The sequence below is a fragment of the Phytophthora infestans genome, genomic scaffold (assembly GCF_000142945.1).
Source record: "Phytophthora infestans T30-4 supercont1.16 genomic scaffold, whole genome shotgun sequence".
Taxonomy (NCBI): domain Eukaryota; phylum Oomycota; class Peronosporomycetes; order Peronosporales; family Peronosporaceae; genus Phytophthora; species Phytophthora infestans.
In genome coordinates this window covers 2,304,977-2,323,667 of record NW_003303743.1, presented here as the reverse complement: position 1 = coordinate 2,323,667, position 18,691 = coordinate 2,304,977, and the positions used below count along the sequence as shown (strand labels likewise).

Below are 18,691 nucleotides of genomic sequence, written 5' to 3'. Positions count from 1 at the left end.
GCAGTGTTATGCATGTAGCAATTTTCTATTCAGCACCATGTAAAACAAGGAGTCTGAGAAACCCAGTCGAAGCTGCATAATAAAAAAAGATCTACGTACTTTTTTGGTCGTGCTTCTCCACAAAGACGCGACCCACATTACCAGGCCCATCCCCCAAATTCTTGCATCCACGTCTTCAGTCTCTGTTTGCTCGTCGTCCCTTCACGCTCTTGGTCCTTTAGGCGCTGAATGAGGTTGTGAACGTCGCGAATATTCATACTACAGTCTGAGTTTTCAAGGACAAACTGCAGAATATTTTTCTTCGTTGCCTTCGCCTTGCGCAAAACATCAACCGTCTTCACCATGGAAGGAGCAAGTGCCGTTCGGACCGACGAGTAGTGCTCGTAGTTGGAACGAGTCAGGGGATGGTTATGCTGCAGTTTGGCAGTAGTGACGCATAACGCGAACACAGGGTCGTTTGTGCTACCATTGACGACACGGACACAAGCGTTTATCTGAAGGAAGAACACATATTTTGTCAGTATTACGAAAGTCATTACAGCACATCCAGTTGCAGGTGTCCCATCTGAACCCGACTCGATGAGAATTCACCCATCTGTGCCCAACTCGATAGTATTTAGCCCAACTCTGCCCAAATATAAATGACTACATACCTGTGCACCGCACTCAGTCGATCGTATTTCCAGACGTGGCCGCTTGCCTTTACCCCGCGGTTTGTACTTGCCCGCGTGGGTGCAAACAAGGGTCTTGTTGTACCAGATCCACTCCTCTGGGATTAGAGGAGCTAAAGTATTTTGCTTCTGGATCTTGCGGTTGCGCTCCTGGACCTTGTTGTTAGTACGAATTCGAAAGCTCTGGTACACATACAGTAGTAATTTGGCTAGTTGTCAACTAAACAATTTCTTAGCGATGCGAACCTGGTATGTCTGCGCCATATACTCGTTGAGGTAAGCATGGAATGACTCCCACGAGTCAAACTGCATCTGAAGTAGCTGGGGAGCTAAGGCACAAGATGTCTCTCCGCTGTAGGCCTCCTCTTGGGCGCTCTGTGTCTCGAACTGGCTCGAGGTTTGCGACGACTGTACACTCGAGTCCCCGGATGGCAGTGTCCACTCGGCGTCGCTGTCACCGTTGTCGCTATCATCTTCACTCGGAGCAGCGTACTGTCGGCGTTTTTGTGCGGAACGCGGCCGGCGCTCCATACTTGCCGCTTTGCTCTTTTTGTCCAAATGAGGGGGAGCCACTCGTTCTGTCGTTGCAGTATACTGTATACGCCGTCGTTCGTATAGCGTGCGCAGAGCATGACACACGAGGAATAGGGCATGTCAAAGAAGAGACCTCCTCAGATGGGCGCGGTAGCCACTCTCTTATGTGGTATTGTAGATGATATGGTTGGCAGTTGGAGTTCTTAAGTTGGAATTAAGCGTCGTTGTAGCATAATGGAGCAATTGAAAGCCCAGCGTAATGTCATTGTGGCTTGGCTGGAGCAAGGCGACCATTTCTTACTAGCCACAGCATTCTCAACTCTATCGGGTGTTCAAGGTGCAGCAGCAAGAAGTGGAATTACTGCGTGTGATGCAGGACGAGAACACCAGGCTGCAAGTTTATGGCTACCACGACGTGGAGCTCCCAGACAAAACAATGATCGAATTCGGCATGGTAGTGCCACTGCCCTCTCAAATAGGAGCGGACCTACTGAGAGACCTCATAGCAGTTGGCACGCTCCCTATCATCATGATACTCAGGTACAGCGGCACGGGGAACCACTACCAAGCGGTCACCTACGAGGCCACAAGATACCAAGAATACACGGAGCGATGGAGGGAGCTCACGGAACGCCGCAACAACATTTTCCAAAAATATGGAGGCAGAGGGCTAGATCCAGAACCTTACGATCCAGATTAGATTGCAAGAGCAGCTGCCAGGGAATTAAAAGCTATCAGAAGAGAAGCGAAGAAACTGGAGACAGAAGCACGGGACGTACAGGGGGACGAGCAGGAAATGAAACGAGGAAGCGAGCCAGCGCAGGCAGAGGGAGACAAGGAAGGACAGTCCAGCAACAACCACTTTTCTGAAGAAGAGACCCAGTCGGATCCGACAAAAATTACCGCGACGGAAGACAAGAAACTGGACGGGGGTGTAAGACCCGAAGGCAAGTCAAACAAACCTGAAGCAATAGTCACGGCACCTACAGCACACTACCCACCAAGCGTGACACCGACACACATAACACAAAGGAACGGACACGAAGAGAAGCCCAAGGAAATGACGGCTGTGGCGCCGGATCGGCAAGAAAGACCGACGACACAAGCGGGTGATGGAAGAACCATGCAGTGATCCAACCCCGCAAGGGATAGAGCGGCTGCAGCAAGAAAGGGGAAGGCAGCAGCTCACACGAGGATTTTTCAGGCAAGTTACGGAGCAGGATCGGATGGAGACAATAGCGGAGGACCACAAGACTTTCGACAGACTCTTAACGAGACAACGGAGAACATCGAGGAGACGTAAACGACGATTAGCGGCGCAACAACACATGAACGACAAAACTGTGGGCTTGGTCACTTACAACGTCAGAGGAATGGCAATGCACAAGGAGCACCTGGGTGCATATTTACAAGTACTGCGGGAGCGGCAGGAGCACGGAGTGAGGGACATCACCTTTATCCAAGAGACCCATTTAACAAGTACAGAACAAGAAGCAGCAGCTGCACAGTATGCGGCGATGTGGGGGTACAAAAAGACATGTACCACCACACTCTCACTATGGTCGTCAGGCACTACCAGAAGAGCAGGGGTAGCGATCCTCATCAATCCGTATGGAGCAGTGAAGGACCTGAAGGTATGGGGTGAAGAGCACTGGACGGAGCATCTAATGATGGCCACAGGAGAAATACAAGGGAAGCGGCATCTCTTCGTCAACGTGTACGCTCCGTCTCACGGACCCACAAGGACGCTTTTCTTCAACAGGCTCCGGGGGATAGAGCTGCCGAAGGAACATACCGTCACATGTGGAGGGGATTTTAACTGCGTAACGATGGCAGAGGTAGACAGAAGCGGATCAAATGGGACAGAGGATGCGGGGGCGAGGACACTACGTATGTTCTTGCAGGACAACGCGCTAGTGGACACAGGGAAAAGCAACATGCCAGAGGCAATAACGGACATCGAGGTGGACACGTACGCCCGTACACACCACACATACGCTTATACTACAGCGGACGGATTGAAGAGAGCTTCGCGCTTAGACAGATGGTACATCAGTGGACACGAATGAAAACAAGTACGTGGAGTAACCACGGATGAGGGTATATGCGACTCTGATCACAGGGGAGTCTTGCTGGAGATGCACCATCCAAACGGAGCAGTCAGGGTCAAAAAGAGGGAGACAGTATATCCCCCACCGATGTACGTGCAGGCGGCGACAAAAGACATGATAGAGAAGAGACTAACGAACTGGGGGCCGGACTAGACGACATCAGCCCAAGTACATGGGCTTTGGAATGGGATCGCTTCAAAGAACGAGTAAAGAAGGAGATGGCGCAACTTAAGCAACACGCACGAAGAAGGACGACCAAAGGATGCAGACAAAGAATAAGCAGGCTGAAGCGGAAGCTGGCAGCAGGAAGGAACGGAACCGGAGAAGACAGAAAGCAGCGAGAAGAGTGGATAGCAGAGCTGGAACAGGTACAATCTCAACGCAGAGCCCTCAAACGGCGAGGCCTCATCAACAAAGGAGCATGGACGTCGAAAACGTCAACCAAATACTTCTTCAACAGGATCTGCACCAAGTACGGAGACAATATCATCCCGGCGCTCAAGGCCGCCGACGGAGCACCCAAGCGGGGCACACATGACAAGGCTGAAACATTGGCAGACTGCTGGGAGAGCATCTTCAACGGGAAGGCAGAAGACGAGGGGGGTGCTCAAGAATTCATACACAAATGCAGACAAACCTGGGAGAAGGTGGACTTGGAAGATATCGACAGGAAAATAACGGAGGAGGAAGTAGCAGCAGCGATCAAGAAATGCAAGATCGGAAAAGCGTGCGGACCGGAAAGCATAGGCAACAAATGGTACCGAGACTTCGCGGATACTCTGGTGCCAATACTAGCGAAGTTGTTCAACGTCTTTCTGGACGAAGGAAACACACCAACGTCCTTCAGCGAGGCGTACATCTTCAGTATTTCAAAGGGGGGAGACACAAGCAACGGACTAAACTACCGGCCAATCGCGTTACTGAATACCGACTACAAGACTCTCACCAGGATACTGGCGTGGAGAGTACGGAGACATGTAAAGAGGTTGTTACATCAAACACAGTACGGGTTCATTCCAGGGAGGACAATACACGACGCAATCGACCTTTTGGAGGCGGCGAAAGCAGCAGCGACGGGCAAAAAGGAGCTCACCTACGCACAAGTGCTGCTTCTAGACTTTGCGAAAGCATACGACTCACTCGACAGGGAATACATGCACAAAGTGCTGGAGGCGAAGGGGTTCCCCCCAAAATTCAGAGCGCTAGTGCGAGATACACACGAGCGCACGGAGGTAAAATTTATGGCCAATGGAACTTTATCAAGGGCAATACCGGTCACGAGTGGTATAAAGCAAGGTTGCCCGCTGGCTCCGTTGCTATTCATGCTGGCGGTGGATCTATTGTATGACGCAGTGCAGTGTGAGGACGGAATCAGAGGAGTAAGACTAGGGGACCAAGAGGAGGGAGAACAGATACAAATAGCTGGCTACGCAGATGACACGGCGATTTACATCGAGAACGCAGCAATGCAGGACACGGCGCTAAAGACAGCCAAACGATTCTCGGAAGTGTCGGTGCTACTGCTAAACGCCGGGAAATCGCTATCCATACGACTGGGGACGCAGGCACGAAAGAGCTAAAACAAAGAGGGAAGGGGGCCCAACCACTTCAAGAAGCCACCGAAACAAGATACCTGGGGCACATCACAGGATCCACGGACAGGACGAAAAGTGCATGGGCCAAGGCGTTTGCAACACTAACAATTACACTAGCGCTTGCAGTCGAAAAGACGAAAACAGTGCAGGAGAGAGCGACAATCGCGTCGGCAATCATAGTTCCAAAATTACTGTACGTGGCAAGGCACGCTTGGCCGGACGGTGACCTGGTCAAGGAAGCGGATTGGAGAATGAGGAGCTTTGTCTGACAATCGTCATTCTCCACACCGGATCATGCCCCGAGGGGCTGGATACCGGCCGTGGTCGCGGAATTAGACCCAAGGAAGGAGGGCTGGGAGTGCCAAACATCAGAACAGAGTTGATGGCACTGGCCGCATCGACAGTGGGGACATGGGCCACCGCTACGACCAAGAGCAAGCAGAGGGCAGGCAAGTTGCTACAGCAACAGGCAGGAGTCAACATCGGACACATTATACCATATGCGAACAGCGCTGAGCCAAAGCTACACGGAGACATCTGGACCATTAGCAAGCCGATAGTCGAGACAGGATTCGCACCTGAGATGCCGCAAGGAACCAGTGAAGACAGTACGGCGGACATAAGGCGGGAGATGAGGCTGAAAAACGGCATGAAGACGACCTGGAGTAAGATGGGGTTGGTGTGTGAATTTGGAGCACAAATACTGGGGCGAATGACACAAGCGAGAAGGCGGAGAGAATAGAAATGCGGCGGACTGATACATCAAACAGGGCCAGACCTGCCGTACAAGAGGCTGGTGCCGCGGGACGCAACTGGGGCAGTACGGAAGTGGTCGACATACAAGAGGTAACAGAAGGACGAGGAGTGCAACTGGTTGGAGACCTGATGGAAGTCAAGTACGAGAGCAAAGGCAGGGTGATAGTGCAACCGCACTCCACGGAGATGCCGATGGAAAGCAGGCAAGCGCACCTCTTCAGAGAGTTAGGGCTATCAGTATTGGCTCAATTCCCGGAGCTAGTGTCCAAACCAGGAGACGCGACCAATTTAAGAGTCTCGCATGGACTAACGGACCCACACCATAGCTTCTGGGTCGAGAGCTCTGACAAGCGAACGACTGTCAGGCACGGCTGGGCGTTCACGGAGAAGGAGGTGAGCATGGGGGACGGCCCGGCGGAGGAGAGTGCTAATATAGCAGAGCTACTGAAAACGACGCCCAAGGCGGTCTGGGTAACGCCGCATCCAGACCGGACACACATGCAGCTGCTATGGGCGGGGAAGAGAAGATGGACTAGGTCGCGTCAAGCATACAAGGACGTAATAAGGAGGAAGCGACGCAGCGCCGCGGCAAAAGAGCAAGAACGCATGAGGGTCAAAAGGGGGCAATCAAACCCAGCCATCAGCAGGGCAATGGAGCAATTTTCGTGGAAGAGCGTACAGCGGATGCACGGGGTAACAGCGTACCAGAAACAAAACGTTGTGAGGATGAAAATGGGGAGATTGAGGGTTTGGAGAGGAAAGGAGATGAAGTACAAATGCGCAGGGACGAGATGCACCAACTGCACGGAGAGCGGGCAAGATCACTTGCTGTGGAATTGCCCGGACGCCAAGGCCTTTTGGAGTGTCTGGGTGAAAGCATGGGGGATGCCCGGGATAGGAAGCGAATGGGGAAGTAACTCAGCGCTGAAACGAGATATATGCTCCTTGACAATAAGCAAGCTCCCACAGTGGCTGATAGACTGGGGAGACGGGCAGCAAGTGGACAGATGGGAAGCAATACAGGAAGCAGCAGCAGCAACGTGGACAATGGGATGTGCAGCAACAATCACGGCAATCTGGAGGTGGAAGGTAGCGGAAGTGCACCCGGACGGCATCGACAGCGGACAGCTGGAAGATGCAGTCAGCAGATTGAAGGCGTCGTTGCAGGACACGATACTGAGATACACATTGGGACTGTTCCCGCTAACACCAAGATCGCACGAGACAATAGTTGTGGCAAAGCGGATACGCGCAACATGGGCAGCTGCCACTAGGCAGGCAGATGCAGAAGATGGAGGAGGTAGCGTGACACGGGTGGGCTTCTTCGATGGAGGCTCACGGGGAAATCCCGGACCCGGAGGAAGTTTCAGCGATAGTAGAATGGACCGGGGAGAGTGAGCGGCCAAAGATACTGTGGGCCGCGGCAACGAGCCTGAGCAACAAACGAACCACCAACAATGTGGCTGAATTTGTGGGACTGCAGAGGCTACTCGCGGAAGCAGCGGCTAGGAGGTGGAGAGGGATGCAGGTCGTGGGCGACAGCGCCATGATCCCGGGACTCATGCGTCGGCGAAAGGTTCCAAAAGCGAGGAAGTTGCTGCACTGGTTCAGACTAGCGAGGAAGCTGGCGGATCAGGGGCAGGTCCAAGTGTGGCAGCACCACTACCGCCAGCACAACAAGACAGCAGACGGGTTGGCAAACTTCGCCATGGACACCGGCAAGAGCGTGATGTTCACGGCGGAAGCGGAGGGGATGGAGCACGAACTGAGAACATTGGCGGAGATGTGGATACAAGGGGACGTCAACCAATGGAGGAAAGGAGTGAGCAGCGAACGTGATCCAGGCACCAGATAGCAAGCCCGGAAGACAAGAGGAAGAAGTAGCACAGAAGGAGAGGAGCAAGGACAACTCGACGGTGCAACACAAGCTAGTCGGGAATGGTTATTAGAGTTCAGGCAGCAAGCTGGTAACACAATACACCTCACCAAACAGTACTAAAAAAAAGTGGAATTACTGCGACGCGAGATGGAGACGCGCAAGGCTTTCACACAGACGGAGTTGTGTTCCAGCGTGTGAATATTCGAGCCGAGATTATCCAGCGTATGATCCTCACGGGTGCGAGCGTCGAGACGATCTCGGAATGCTCTATTGATAAAGTGTCCACATGGACAGTTTAGACTTCAACATGCTAAATAAAAATTCCCCATAGACAGTTTAGACTCTAGCTCTTAGGCACATCAGATTACTTATGCTTGATTGGCTAGTACATTTCATTTAAAATTCGAATCGACCAATCAAACACAATTAAGAGAATGCACGTGAAGCGGTCGATGTCCAAGGCGGATCGTCGGCGTCTCGTGGCTGCGAGCGACAGCGCGAGCGACTCAGATGTAGAAGCCGCAGAAGAGCTCTCTGAGGACGACAAACCGCTGAGCTCCATCATTCAGACAAAGAAGCGCAAGACCAGAGTGCAGGGTCCACGGCAGCCTAAGAAAACCTCAAAAGAAACCGAAAGTGAGGCAAGCGAACTTTTATCTGAGGACAACGCTGCTGTCGACGAGGCGGAACTTCAACTTCTGGCGATTGAATCTCGACGTCTCGACTTCGAAGTGGCCAAGTGGAAACAGCAACAAGCGCTGCGGCGTGAGACGCTTAAGCTCAAGAGTGAAGAGATTAACCTAAAAGAAGCAACCACCAAACAGAAGCAGCAGACGCAGATGATGGAGCTCCGAGCAAGACTCATTAAGGCGTTGGATGAGGCTGGAAAGGACCCCTCTGAGACCAAAAAATACCTCGCACTACTAGAAGAATGAGGACAAATTGATAATGTAACCGAAAATTTTACGAAATACTTCGAAGTACAATTGATAATTCAGCAACAGCATTGAAAATTGCTCACTAAACTTTTCATTTTGCCTGGAAAATCTTTACATCTTCTTGTCCATGAAGTCTTCGTAGCTCTGACCGAACAGACGCTGCACGTCGCGTTCGATGTCGCCCTTGGACACCTTCCAGCCCGTCGCGAACAACTTCTCGTACATGTCCACCAACACCTCGCCGATCACGTCGCGCGAGTGGCTCCACTTGTAGATGAGCTGGTCCAGCACACGCGCGTCCGAGTGCTGACTCGTGAACGCCGTGCCCAGGATCTCGATGCGCATGCGCGTCAGCTCCTCGATGATCGACGGGTTGTTGCAGTACCACCAGCAGCCGTACAGATGCAAGTTGCGGAACTTGTTGGCCGTCACCGTCACCTCGTGCTGGTTCACACGCGACAGGAACGTGGCCAGGAACTTGACGCGCGGGAAGTTGTTGCACAGTTTGATCAGGATGTCCACGTTGCTGGGCTTCACGCCGTCTCCGGCCACACCGTAGCGAGCGTTGATTGGACGCACACTGTCGAACTTGAGTGCGATCGGCAACTTTTTCTCCTCGGCCAAAGGCAACAAAACCTGCAGCAACAACTCGGCACCATTCGGCAGAGCGTCAGCGGTAGATTTGGGTGCATTCTCATCCGGATACTCGAAGAAAATGGGTACACTCGACATGAAGTACTCGGGCTTCATAATGTCGATCCATTTCTCCAGTAAAGTGCGAACACCCGCCAGAGTGTGTGGCAGCTTGAACACGTCCAGGGTGGGGCCGATAGACGCCCAGTCGCCCAGAAGGACCTGATCCACACGCAACGCCGAGCGGAAGTACTTGCGAGACCAGGCAGGCGGAGGCGTGTTTGTGGATGGGTCTCCCAGCCAGTGACGAGCCTCTTCGGGTTCGAACGGAATGTTGGTCATCACCGCGTACTTGAGCCCAGAGAGACGGAAGACCGTGTCCACGTACTCGTCGGCGTCCTGTTGCTTGAACCATTCCTGAATCGCAGCGAGGTCGCGCTTGGCCACGAGATGGTCCAGACCCAGCAAATGCAGCGTCGTCAGCACACCACGACAGGCCTCGGACACTGGCGAGCGGTCCACGAACAAATGCTGCCAGATGAGAGCCGCCTGTTTCTCCTTCGAGTACGAGTTGAACTCCTCCACTTGCAGGGCTGCAGTCTGTAAGAACTCAGCCACCAGGTAGTGGTACGTCAGGAGTTCGTTAACACCCCAGAGCATGAGTTTGCCGTGACTCGGAGGGAAGAGATGCGTGTGCACGTCGATGATCTGGACGCTCGCGACGGCTTCACGCACGAAAGTGGCGACTTCTTCCTTGGTAGCGAGGAACTCGCTCGTGTGGTGATTACGCAGCACGTCTTCCAGTGTTTTCAGCGCTGTCTGTTTGCCAGACACGAGACGTTGGTAGAGTGCCGCGACGTCCGCAGCGAAGGAAGCGTACGCGTCATTGGTGAGGTCGAAGCCCTTGACGGAGCTGAGCACACTAGCAACGGCCACGCCGACACCACTGGAAACCTCGGAGGAAGATTCAGCACGTGCAGACTTGGGGAAGTCGTTGCTGCTGCTCTTACAGGCACCAAACACCTTGTGACTAATCTTCCACAGATTCGTAGCAGTGTGACCTGCTTCACCGTCCAAGAACTCGTACTTGCCAGTGGAGATATTGGCAGTTAAGCCATTGGCATACACCCACGTCTTCTCTGTTACAGAGTAGAGTGGCGTACGGTCTTGAATCGAGTCCATAGCACCGACAAAAACGCTGGTACCGTCCTCTTTTCTCGAGTCTGACTGCGTCGGAGTCAGGTATCGCAAGATCAAGGCCGTGGCGAAGGCCATGAAGACACTAGGACGGTACTTCTCGTCTCTGATTACATTGGCCTCCACAGTGCTGAAGAGTCTGACGCCGTACTTCAGCATGGCGTTCTGACCGACCCAGAAGTTGTCAAGACCAAAGTGTTTGTGCTCCACACGACTCATCCACTCGTCGTATGTGTGTTGAGCCTCTTGTTTACTGATGCCACGTAGCTCAAGTGATGGCGCAACGTCATTTGCGTACAGCAGATCCAGATACTGACGGATCTCCGGGTACTTCAGTACGTCGCACGTAGTCTTTACGCGTGTGAGGGCTAGTAGATAGACCATAGCAGTGTGTACTGCATTAGCGATACTCAGTTTCAGTAGGTGGTCTTGTTCCAGTTGGCCTGCAGTTGTACGGATGTGTAAACCCGGTAGAACACTCAACTTGTTGGCGTCCAGGACACCATGGACGTCCTCAATTACCAACGTTTTGGTCGGCCAGGGCTCCGTTAACGGCACGAGCGAGTCACCCGCTCGGTGGGACGTTAGACGATCGACCATCGTGTTGTGGAAATGCACGTTGGACGTCACATAGGCTCGGAACGAAGCCAGATCACTTGGCTGACCCTTCCATTCCGTTTTCAGCACCAGCTTCTTGATGGTGTCTCCGTTCTTGGGCAGATTGTCAGTGTTGATCACCGAGACAATATTGTCTGAAGTGACAAGAAACAGTATAAAATATGAGATTCGACTGCCATAATTGAAGATTGACTATACGCACTGGGCTGAGTTGTGAAGCAGTTGTAGAGCAGTTCCGTGAGGTCCACGATGGCGGGGCCTCCTTTGACGATACCGCTCTCCGTGACGCCAAAGCCAATGAACTTGAGCTTAGAGACTTTGGACGGCAGTTGCATGAAGGCTGCGCGGCCCTCGGCGTCTCCCAAGGAGCCGACGGCTTCCACTTCGACGACCTCGGTCTGTACACTGCCGTCGTTCTGGATAGTGTCCACCTCGTATTTTCCCTCGGCTTTGGCGCAGGCCGACGCGAAGCTGGTGCCTCGCGTCTGAGCTACCACAACGGCGCTACCAGCCGCACGCAGCGTAGGTACCAGCACACAACGCTGCAGGTATGGCGCATAGTTAGGGATCCGTTAATGAGGGAGATAAGAGTGTTGAAAACGCACCAAGAAGCGGCCACTGCCAATGCAGATAGCGTCGGTCTTGTCAGAGAAAGACTGTCCTCGTAGCGGCGTGAACATCGTGGTGTGTGTCTTCCTCTGCGCTTGCGCTCTCGACGGCGAAATGAAGAATGACATCGACCTTCAACCACGATCTTGGATTGGAGGTCACACCCCGGGGTTTAGCGTGTTAAAACATTAAACTAAGGGAATAACCTAAAGTTAAGGACTGCTGACGTACTTGCAGCCTGTTTTGAGTTAAACTGCGGCTGGGATGCTTGCGATTTGCTTTCGTAAAGTGCTTGATGCGCTTGATGAGTGATGGAAGTTGGGGCCTTGAGCATCATTTTCTGAGCCTCCGAGTTAACACTGCAACCACTGCACCACCATGACAAAGCACTGACAGCAGTGCTGTAGCCAAATGATCATCATTTCCGCTCTAAAATCCCAAGATAGACCTGGTCAGACTCCATTCATGACGAGCATCTGCTTTAAACTTCAGCTTCGACACGCGTCGCAGATGTCGGGTGTGAATGATCCACGTGTTCACCGATCATGTTTGCCAGGGGGCTGTGCTGCGTCCCCACGTGGGTAAAGTCCCCATTTTCAGATCTCCCACCTTTTTGCAGAGACCAAGACCATGTTCACGCCGCTTCAGGGCTCCAACTTCGCCGAGAACACACGCGCCGTCTGCATCGGCAGTGGCCGCTTCATGGTACTGAAATGTGCAACAATTGATACATTTCGGCACTTTTTACTAACGTTGTTACTCCTCTGCAGCGTGCTGTGCTGGTTCCAGTCTTCCGTGCTCTTGACTCGGGCGTCGTGGTGGCTCAGACTCGCGGAACGAGCTTTGTATCAGCTTGTGCCGCTGCTAAGGGCAAGTACGAAGTGGACACCATCGACTCAGAGGGGCACGTGGACACTACCGTCTTTGAGCTGGAAGGTGCGACTCTACTAGCTGTTCTACCTTGTGATCCTCCTCTAAAACATAACATTATTATGTTATTGTACAGCGGTGGGCTCTCTGGGTGTCGCTGAGGGTCGTGCGGCGTTCCTGAGCCTCCCAGCCAAGCTGCCACAGCTCAAGTACGTCGGCTTCGGCGTCACGGAAGCAGGACTACAGTCCGGCACTCAAGTGATCAAAGACCTGGCCGAGTTCTTACAAGCTGCCTTCAAGGCTATCCCAGGTACATATTTGAGGTTTCTTAAGCTCTGATTGAGTACATTTTCTCACGAATTGTGCTTGTAGACAATGACTTGTCCATTATCAACACGGACAACTTCCCGAACAACGGAGACCACATCAAGAAGCTCGTGTTTGAGCTGGACTGGGTCAAGAGTGACAACGCTACTGCGTTCCGCGGCTACTTGGACTCCAAAGTGCACTTCCACAACACCATGGTGGATCGTATTACGAACCACCGCGCCGGAGACTCCGTCGTGCCTCTAACCGAGCCACTACCGGCCAAGGCTATATCCATTGAAGACTTGAACGGAGCGCTGGATGCTGAACGTCTCCGCAAGGTTCCTGGCGTCCACGTACGCACGAGCAAGTCGGAGATCGCCAAGGATTATCTACTCAAGTTCTCGCTTGGCAACGCTGTGAACTCGGCCATGGTGTACCTCCTGGCGCTCTCTCGTCAACGTACAGCCAACCAGTTCCAGAAGTTCCCTATTATCAGCGAGTATCTGGATGCTCTATTCGACAAGGACATTCTCCCAGCTCTAATCGCTGGCGAGGTGGGAGAACAGGAAGCCCGTCAGTTCTACGCTGAGTGGCTGGTGCGTATGAAACATCCGCACTTCGGTCTCGACAACTTCTGGGTCTCACAGAACGCGTTGTTGAGAGTTTATGTGCGTCTCCTCAACTCCGTGAACATCAACGTCGCACACTATGAGAACTACCGTCCCAGCAAGTTCATGGCGTATGCTACTGCTGTCGCTCTTCGCTTCTTGACGCCGTGGCAAGCTGATTCGAAGCGTGAAGCCTCTACTGTCTTTGTGGGTCAAATGGACCCTATCCAGAACAGCGCGCCCATCTTTTCGCTTACGGAGAAGACGTGGAGCTACGATACGGGACTCACAGCTAACTTATCGACGGGTAAGTACGAGTTTGACGACGGTGAGAACGGCCGTGTGTCTCGCTTGCTGTGGCGTGCTAGCCAACAGGTTCTTGAAGCTAGTAAAAGCAGCAGCAACGACTTCCCCAAGTCTGCACGTGCTGAATCTTCCTCCGAGGTTTCAAGTGGTGTCGGCGTGGCCGTTGCTAGTGTGCTCAGCTCCGTCAAGGGCTTCGACCTCACCAATGACGCGTACGCTTCCTTCGCTGCGGACGTCGCGGCACTCTACCAACGTCTCGTGTCTGGCAAACAGACAGCGCTGGAAACACTGGAAGACGTGCTGCGTAATCACCACACGAGCGAGTTCCTCGCTACCAGGGAAGAAGTCGCCACTTTCGTGCGTGAAGCTGTCGCGAGCGTCCAGATCATCGACGTGCACACGCATCTCTTCCCTCCGAGTCACGGCAAACTCATGCTCTGGGGTGTTAACGAACTCCTGACGTACCACTACCTGGTGGCTGAGTTCTTACAGACTGCAGCCCTGCAAGTGGAGGAGTTCAACTCGTACTCGAAGGAGAAACAGGCGGCTCTCATCTGGCAGCATTTGTTCGTGGACCGCTCGCCAGTGTCTGAGGCCTGTCGTGGTGTGCTGACGACGCTGCATTTGCTGGGTCTGGACCATCTCGTGGCCAAGCGCGACCTCGCTGCGATTCAGGAATGGTTCAAGCAACAGGACGCCGACGAGTACGTGGACACGGTCTTCCGTCTCTCTGGCCTCAAGTACGCGGTGATGACCAACATTCCGTTCGAGCCCGAAGAGGCTCGTCACTGGCTGGGAGACCCATCCACAAACACGCCTCCGCCTGCCTGGTCTCGCAAGTACTTCCGCTCGGCGTTGCGTGTGGACCAGGTCCTTCTGGGCGACTGGGCGTCTATCGGCCCCACCCTGGACGTGTTCAAGCTGCCACACACTCTGGCGGGTGTTCGCACTTTACTGGAGAAATGGATCGACATCATGAAGCCCGAGTACTTCATGTCGAGTGTACCCATTTTCTTCGAGTATCCGGATGAGAATGCACCCAAATCTGCCGCTGACGCTCTGCCGAATGGTGCGGAGTTGTTGCTGCAGGTTTTGTTGCCTTTGGCCGAGGAGAAAAAGTTGCCGATCGCACTCAAATTCGACAGTGTGCGTCCAATCAACGCTCGCTACGGTGTGGCCGGAGACGGCGTGAAGCCCAGCAACGTGGACATCCTGATCAAACTGTGCAACAACTTCCCGCGCGTCAAGTTCCTGGCCACGTTCCTGTCGCGTGTGAACCAGCACGAGGTGACGGTGACGGCCAACAAGTTCCGCAACTTGCATCTGTACGGCTGCTGGTGGTACTGCAACAACCCGTCGATCATCGAGGAGCTGACGCGCATGCGCATCGAGATCCTGGGCACGGCGTTCACGAGTCAGCACTCGGACGCGCGTGTGCTGGACCAGCTCATCTACAAGTGGAGCCACTCGCGCGACGTGATCGGTGAGGTGTTGGTGGACATGTACGAGAAGCTGTTCGCGACGGGCTGGAAGGTGTCCAAGAGCGACATCGAGCGCGACGTGCAGCGTCTGTTCGGTCAGAGCTACGAGGACTTCATGGACAAGGAGATGTAATTCTGCGAAGAAGAAAACCCTAGATGTCGTCTAAAAAAATGAATCGCAAACTGTTGATGCACATGGCACTTCTCTTTTGGTCTCAACCTCTTGTATTTATGATTACCCGCTCATAGTCACTTGGCTGCGCTCTGTAGTCGGCAACTCAGCCCACAATGCGAAGCTCTGCAAGATAATGGACGCCGCGACGGTCACGTTGAGTGAAGCAGTTCCGCCTCCATACTGCGGGATATAGACAAAGTCGTCGCAAATGGCTACTTGCGCCGAGTTCATGCCGCTGCCCTGATAAGAGACGCACAACAATGCGTCAGTCATCGACAACCAGCCATATCCATCGCAGTGACCCACCTCGTTGCCCATAATAAAAGCTGTATCACCGCTAAACGGTTGGTCTGCAATGCTCTTGGCGTCATGCATGATCTCTACACCCACAATGCGGATACCTCGCTCCTGACAGAGCGCTCTGCAGTCCTTCAGAGTGGCCACACGCGTGACGCTGCAGCTCAATGAGCTCAAAAACGGCTCCTGCTCTTGCAAGTCGAACTTCTTCTGTCCCACAACGAAAACCTCTTTCACTCCAAAGGCTGACGCACTCACAAGCATGTTCTTGATGTTCTTATTCTTCTGCACATTGTTCAGGATGAGGAAGTGGCGCGGAGCTTGAGCAGCGACACCTTTTTGCATGTCCATTGCTAATTAGACCTTCATGTAGTCATATTGGGATCACTTATGCGTTATCATAGGTTCGAGTGTACCACCTCAAGCCAAAAATGCTGAGATGGCTACATCAGTTGCAGTGCATGACCAGAGCATAAATAAATCAGACTGCAAGATCCCGAGCTTGGGCAGGAGACGCAATGGCGATGGCGTCGCCTCTGGGCAGCGGCAGCTCCGTGTGTCGCCGTAGCTCTAGCGACAGTGCAGCCAGCAGCGCCTCGTCGCCCTCCGGCAGCCACTTTGCCATTGTGGACAAGAAACGTAAGCTCGCGACGGTTGACGCACACCAGGCTGCGCTGGAGGCTACACGCAAGCGCCGCAGTATTCTTAACGACGACATGGACGATGAAGACATGGAGGATGCAGCCTGGGCCGTACGCGCACCCAGCAAGCAGATGAGCATCGCCAACCTCATCAGTTCACCGCCCACGCCCACCACCAGCGACGACAGCTTCTGGGCAGCCACCTCGGCGTTAGCAGACGTGACCATCAAGCCCGAGAAGGTTGTATTGGACGTGGAGATGCCGCAGGAAACTCACAAGCCGCCAACCTCGTCCTCGAACATTCCGGCAGCGTTCCTGACCACGCAAGCTTTTGCAAGCCCGAGGGACTTTTTTGTCGCGCCCGAGGTCGCTGCTACAAGTCCCCGCACAGGCACAGGAACGACCAATGCAGCAACGGAGAAGACTCATGTGGTCTGCACGTTGTGCCAAGTGACTATGGGCAACAGGGTCTACAGTCTCAAGAGACACTTATTTCGCCACCACCCACAAGTTTTCCGGGTCGACAGTCCCATAACAAAAAAGAAAATACAGTCACCGCCGTTTATGAAGAACCAGGTCATGAAGAATGACCCGGAGATTGCACGTTGGAGAGCAAACGACCAGCAGGTGGTGCATCTCAAGGACTATGGCGGGCCTATGAAGCGCTACAAGATGACGGATAATGTGGACAATAATCCCGTGGAATCCAAGCTTAATGCTGCGTTTGTGGGCTGGCTGCGCTCGGACGTGATCCCAATGAAGGCTCTGCAAAGTGAGCTGTTCCGGAAGTTCCTGAAACTTGTGAACCCAAAGTTCGAAATTCCACAAGTTGTCGTGCAACCCCGACGGCTGCACACGCTCTCAAATCTTGGGAAAGGGGAGGACTTGACAGCCAGTCGTTCCATTAAAATGACTGCCATTGAGTGTGCAACTGAGCCGCGCTACATGAAGGGTCTCTGTCTTCAAGGCAACGGGCTAGCGCCGCAGTTGGTCACAGACCTCCTTGTCCCAACTCCAGCGCCCCATGAAGCTCTGGTTGAGGTGTTACGAGCAGGTATTTGCGGGACTGATCTACAGATGATCGATAATTACAAACCAGGCTTCAAAGGTGCGCTAGGTCACGAGTTTGTGGGCATTGTGCGGAAACTCGGCGAGCAGTTCGCTAACGACGAGCAGACGCAACGGATGTGGCTCGGCAAGCGCGTCGTTGGGGAGATCAACATTCCCTGTGACGCGTCCAACTGTGCAACTTGTGCACGTTGCAGTCTTAACCGTAATCACAGTGGCGACACTTTGTCTCGAGAAGAAATCTTACGTCGCAACCATTGCCCGAACAGATCTTGTCTTGGCATCGTGAGGAAAGATGGCGCCTTCGCTGAGTACATTACGTTGCCTCTTGCGAACTTATATGAGGTACCCGACGGAATTATGGACTCACACGCTGTCTTCGCCGAGCCTCTTGCAGCTGCTTGTCGAATCCTGGAGCAACAGGTGATTCAGCCAACCGACAACGTCGTGGTGCTTGGAGATGGCAAACTCGGTCTGATGGTGGCAGAGGTGTTGCATGCAACTGGAGTTGCAAAGACCATCACTCTCGTGGGAAAGCACCGCGAAAAAATGGCATTGGCGAAACATTTTGTCAACACAGTCTACACTTTGAACAGTGGCGAAGAGACGGAAATGGCAACATTGGCAAATCGCATGGCCAATGAGATGGCTCCGTTCGATGTGTGTGTCGAGAGCACAGGAACCCCCGGTGGCATCGCGTTGGCACTGAGACTAGTGCGCGAACGCGGCACTGTGGTTATGAAGTCGACATGCTCGGCGAAGCGATCGACGGTGGACGTGCGGCAAGTGCAGCGCAAGCGACTACGAGTGGTGGGATCCCGTTGTGGCCCCATTCCCTGGGCGCTGCGACTACTACGGGACCGCAAGATCGACGTGCAAAAGTATATTCATGGCGTGTACCCGCTGGAGCGAGCCAAGGCAGCATTGGCTCACGCAGCACAGCGAGGCACCCTCAAAATCCAACTCGTGATTAGGTGACGCCACAATTCCACCGAGAGCGCAGAGAAGGAAGTATCTAAAGAAAAGCAAGCGCAACTACGAGAGTGGCCACAAGTACAGCTCGCATGGTTGAAGTGCAGCGATGTGGTGGCCAGAATACATTTGTGAAATTTGAGTTGCCGTCGTGTACATGTAGTACCGTATCGCTTCAAGTTGGTCGTGACGAATGCTACGACGATGGTGAGACTCAGACGAGATGGTCCTGCAGCTTGATCACGAAATTTTAAGAACGTTCTTGAAGAATGTTCGCAAACAGTGTGAAGCATGTCACGGAATCGTCTCGTTTTATCGGAGCTTGTTGAGATCTAAGCGGCTCAAGGCCTACCGGTAATGGCCGGTGGCGACGTATTGAGTCAAGGTATTATGAGATCAATTTCGTTGCGAAACTTGCTTCGG

General features: G+C 53.3%; 5 protein-coding genes across 5 annotated transcripts; 4 read left to right on the top strand and 1 right to left on the bottom strand.

The window, feature by feature from the left end:
• Positions 1 to 7,998: 7,998 nt before the first annotated feature.
• On the top strand, positions 7,999 to 8,345 carry PITG_09007 (uncharacterized protein; the record flags this gene model as incomplete). The annotated part of the gene is made up of 2 exons (XM_002902991.1): positions 7,999 to 8,311; positions 8,341 to 8,345. The coding sequence occupies 2 exons, from the start codon at positions 7,999 to 8,001 to the stop codon at positions 8,343 to 8,345; spliced, it is 318 nt and encodes a 105-aa protein (XP_002903037.1).
• Positions 8,346 to 8,595: 250 nt separating this feature from the next.
• Positions 8,596 to 11,669, bottom strand: PITG_09006 (uncharacterized protein; the record flags this gene model as incomplete). Its single annotated transcript, XM_002902990.1, has 3 exons — positions 8,596 to 11,066; positions 11,135 to 11,474; positions 11,538 to 11,669. 3 exons carry the CDS (start codon positions 11,667 to 11,669, stop codon positions 8,596 to 8,598), a joined length of 2,943 nt encoding a protein of 980 aa, XP_002903036.1.
• Positions 11,670 to 12,150: 481 nt separating this feature from the next.
• PITG_09005 (uncharacterized protein) lies at positions 12,151 to 14,083 on the top strand (the record flags this gene model as incomplete). Its single annotated transcript, XM_002902989.1, has 5 exons — positions 12,151 to 12,246; positions 12,312 to 12,477; positions 12,548 to 12,721; positions 12,784 to 14,012; positions 14,054 to 14,083. 5 exons carry the CDS (start codon positions 12,172 to 12,174, stop codon positions 14,081 to 14,083), a joined length of 1,674 nt encoding a protein of 557 aa, XP_002903035.1.
• Positions 14,084 to 14,384: 301 nt separating this feature from the next.
• Positions 14,385 to 15,309, top strand: PITG_09004 (uncharacterized protein; the record flags this gene model as incomplete). Its single annotated transcript, XM_002902988.1, has 1 exon — positions 14,385 to 15,309. The coding sequence occupies one exon, from the start codon at positions 14,385 to 14,387 to the stop codon at positions 15,246 to 15,248; it is 864 nt and encodes a 287-aa protein (XP_002903034.1).
• An 802-nt stretch (positions 15,310 to 16,111) lies between these two features.
• On the top strand, positions 16,112 to 18,274 carry PITG_09003 (glycoside hydrolase, putative; the record flags this gene model as incomplete). The annotated part of the gene is made up of 1 exon (XM_002902987.1): positions 16,112 to 18,274. The coding sequence occupies one exon, from the start codon at positions 16,112 to 16,114 to the stop codon at positions 18,272 to 18,274; it is 2,163 nt and encodes a 720-aa protein (XP_002903033.1).
• Positions 18,275 to 18,691: the final 417 nt, after the last annotated feature.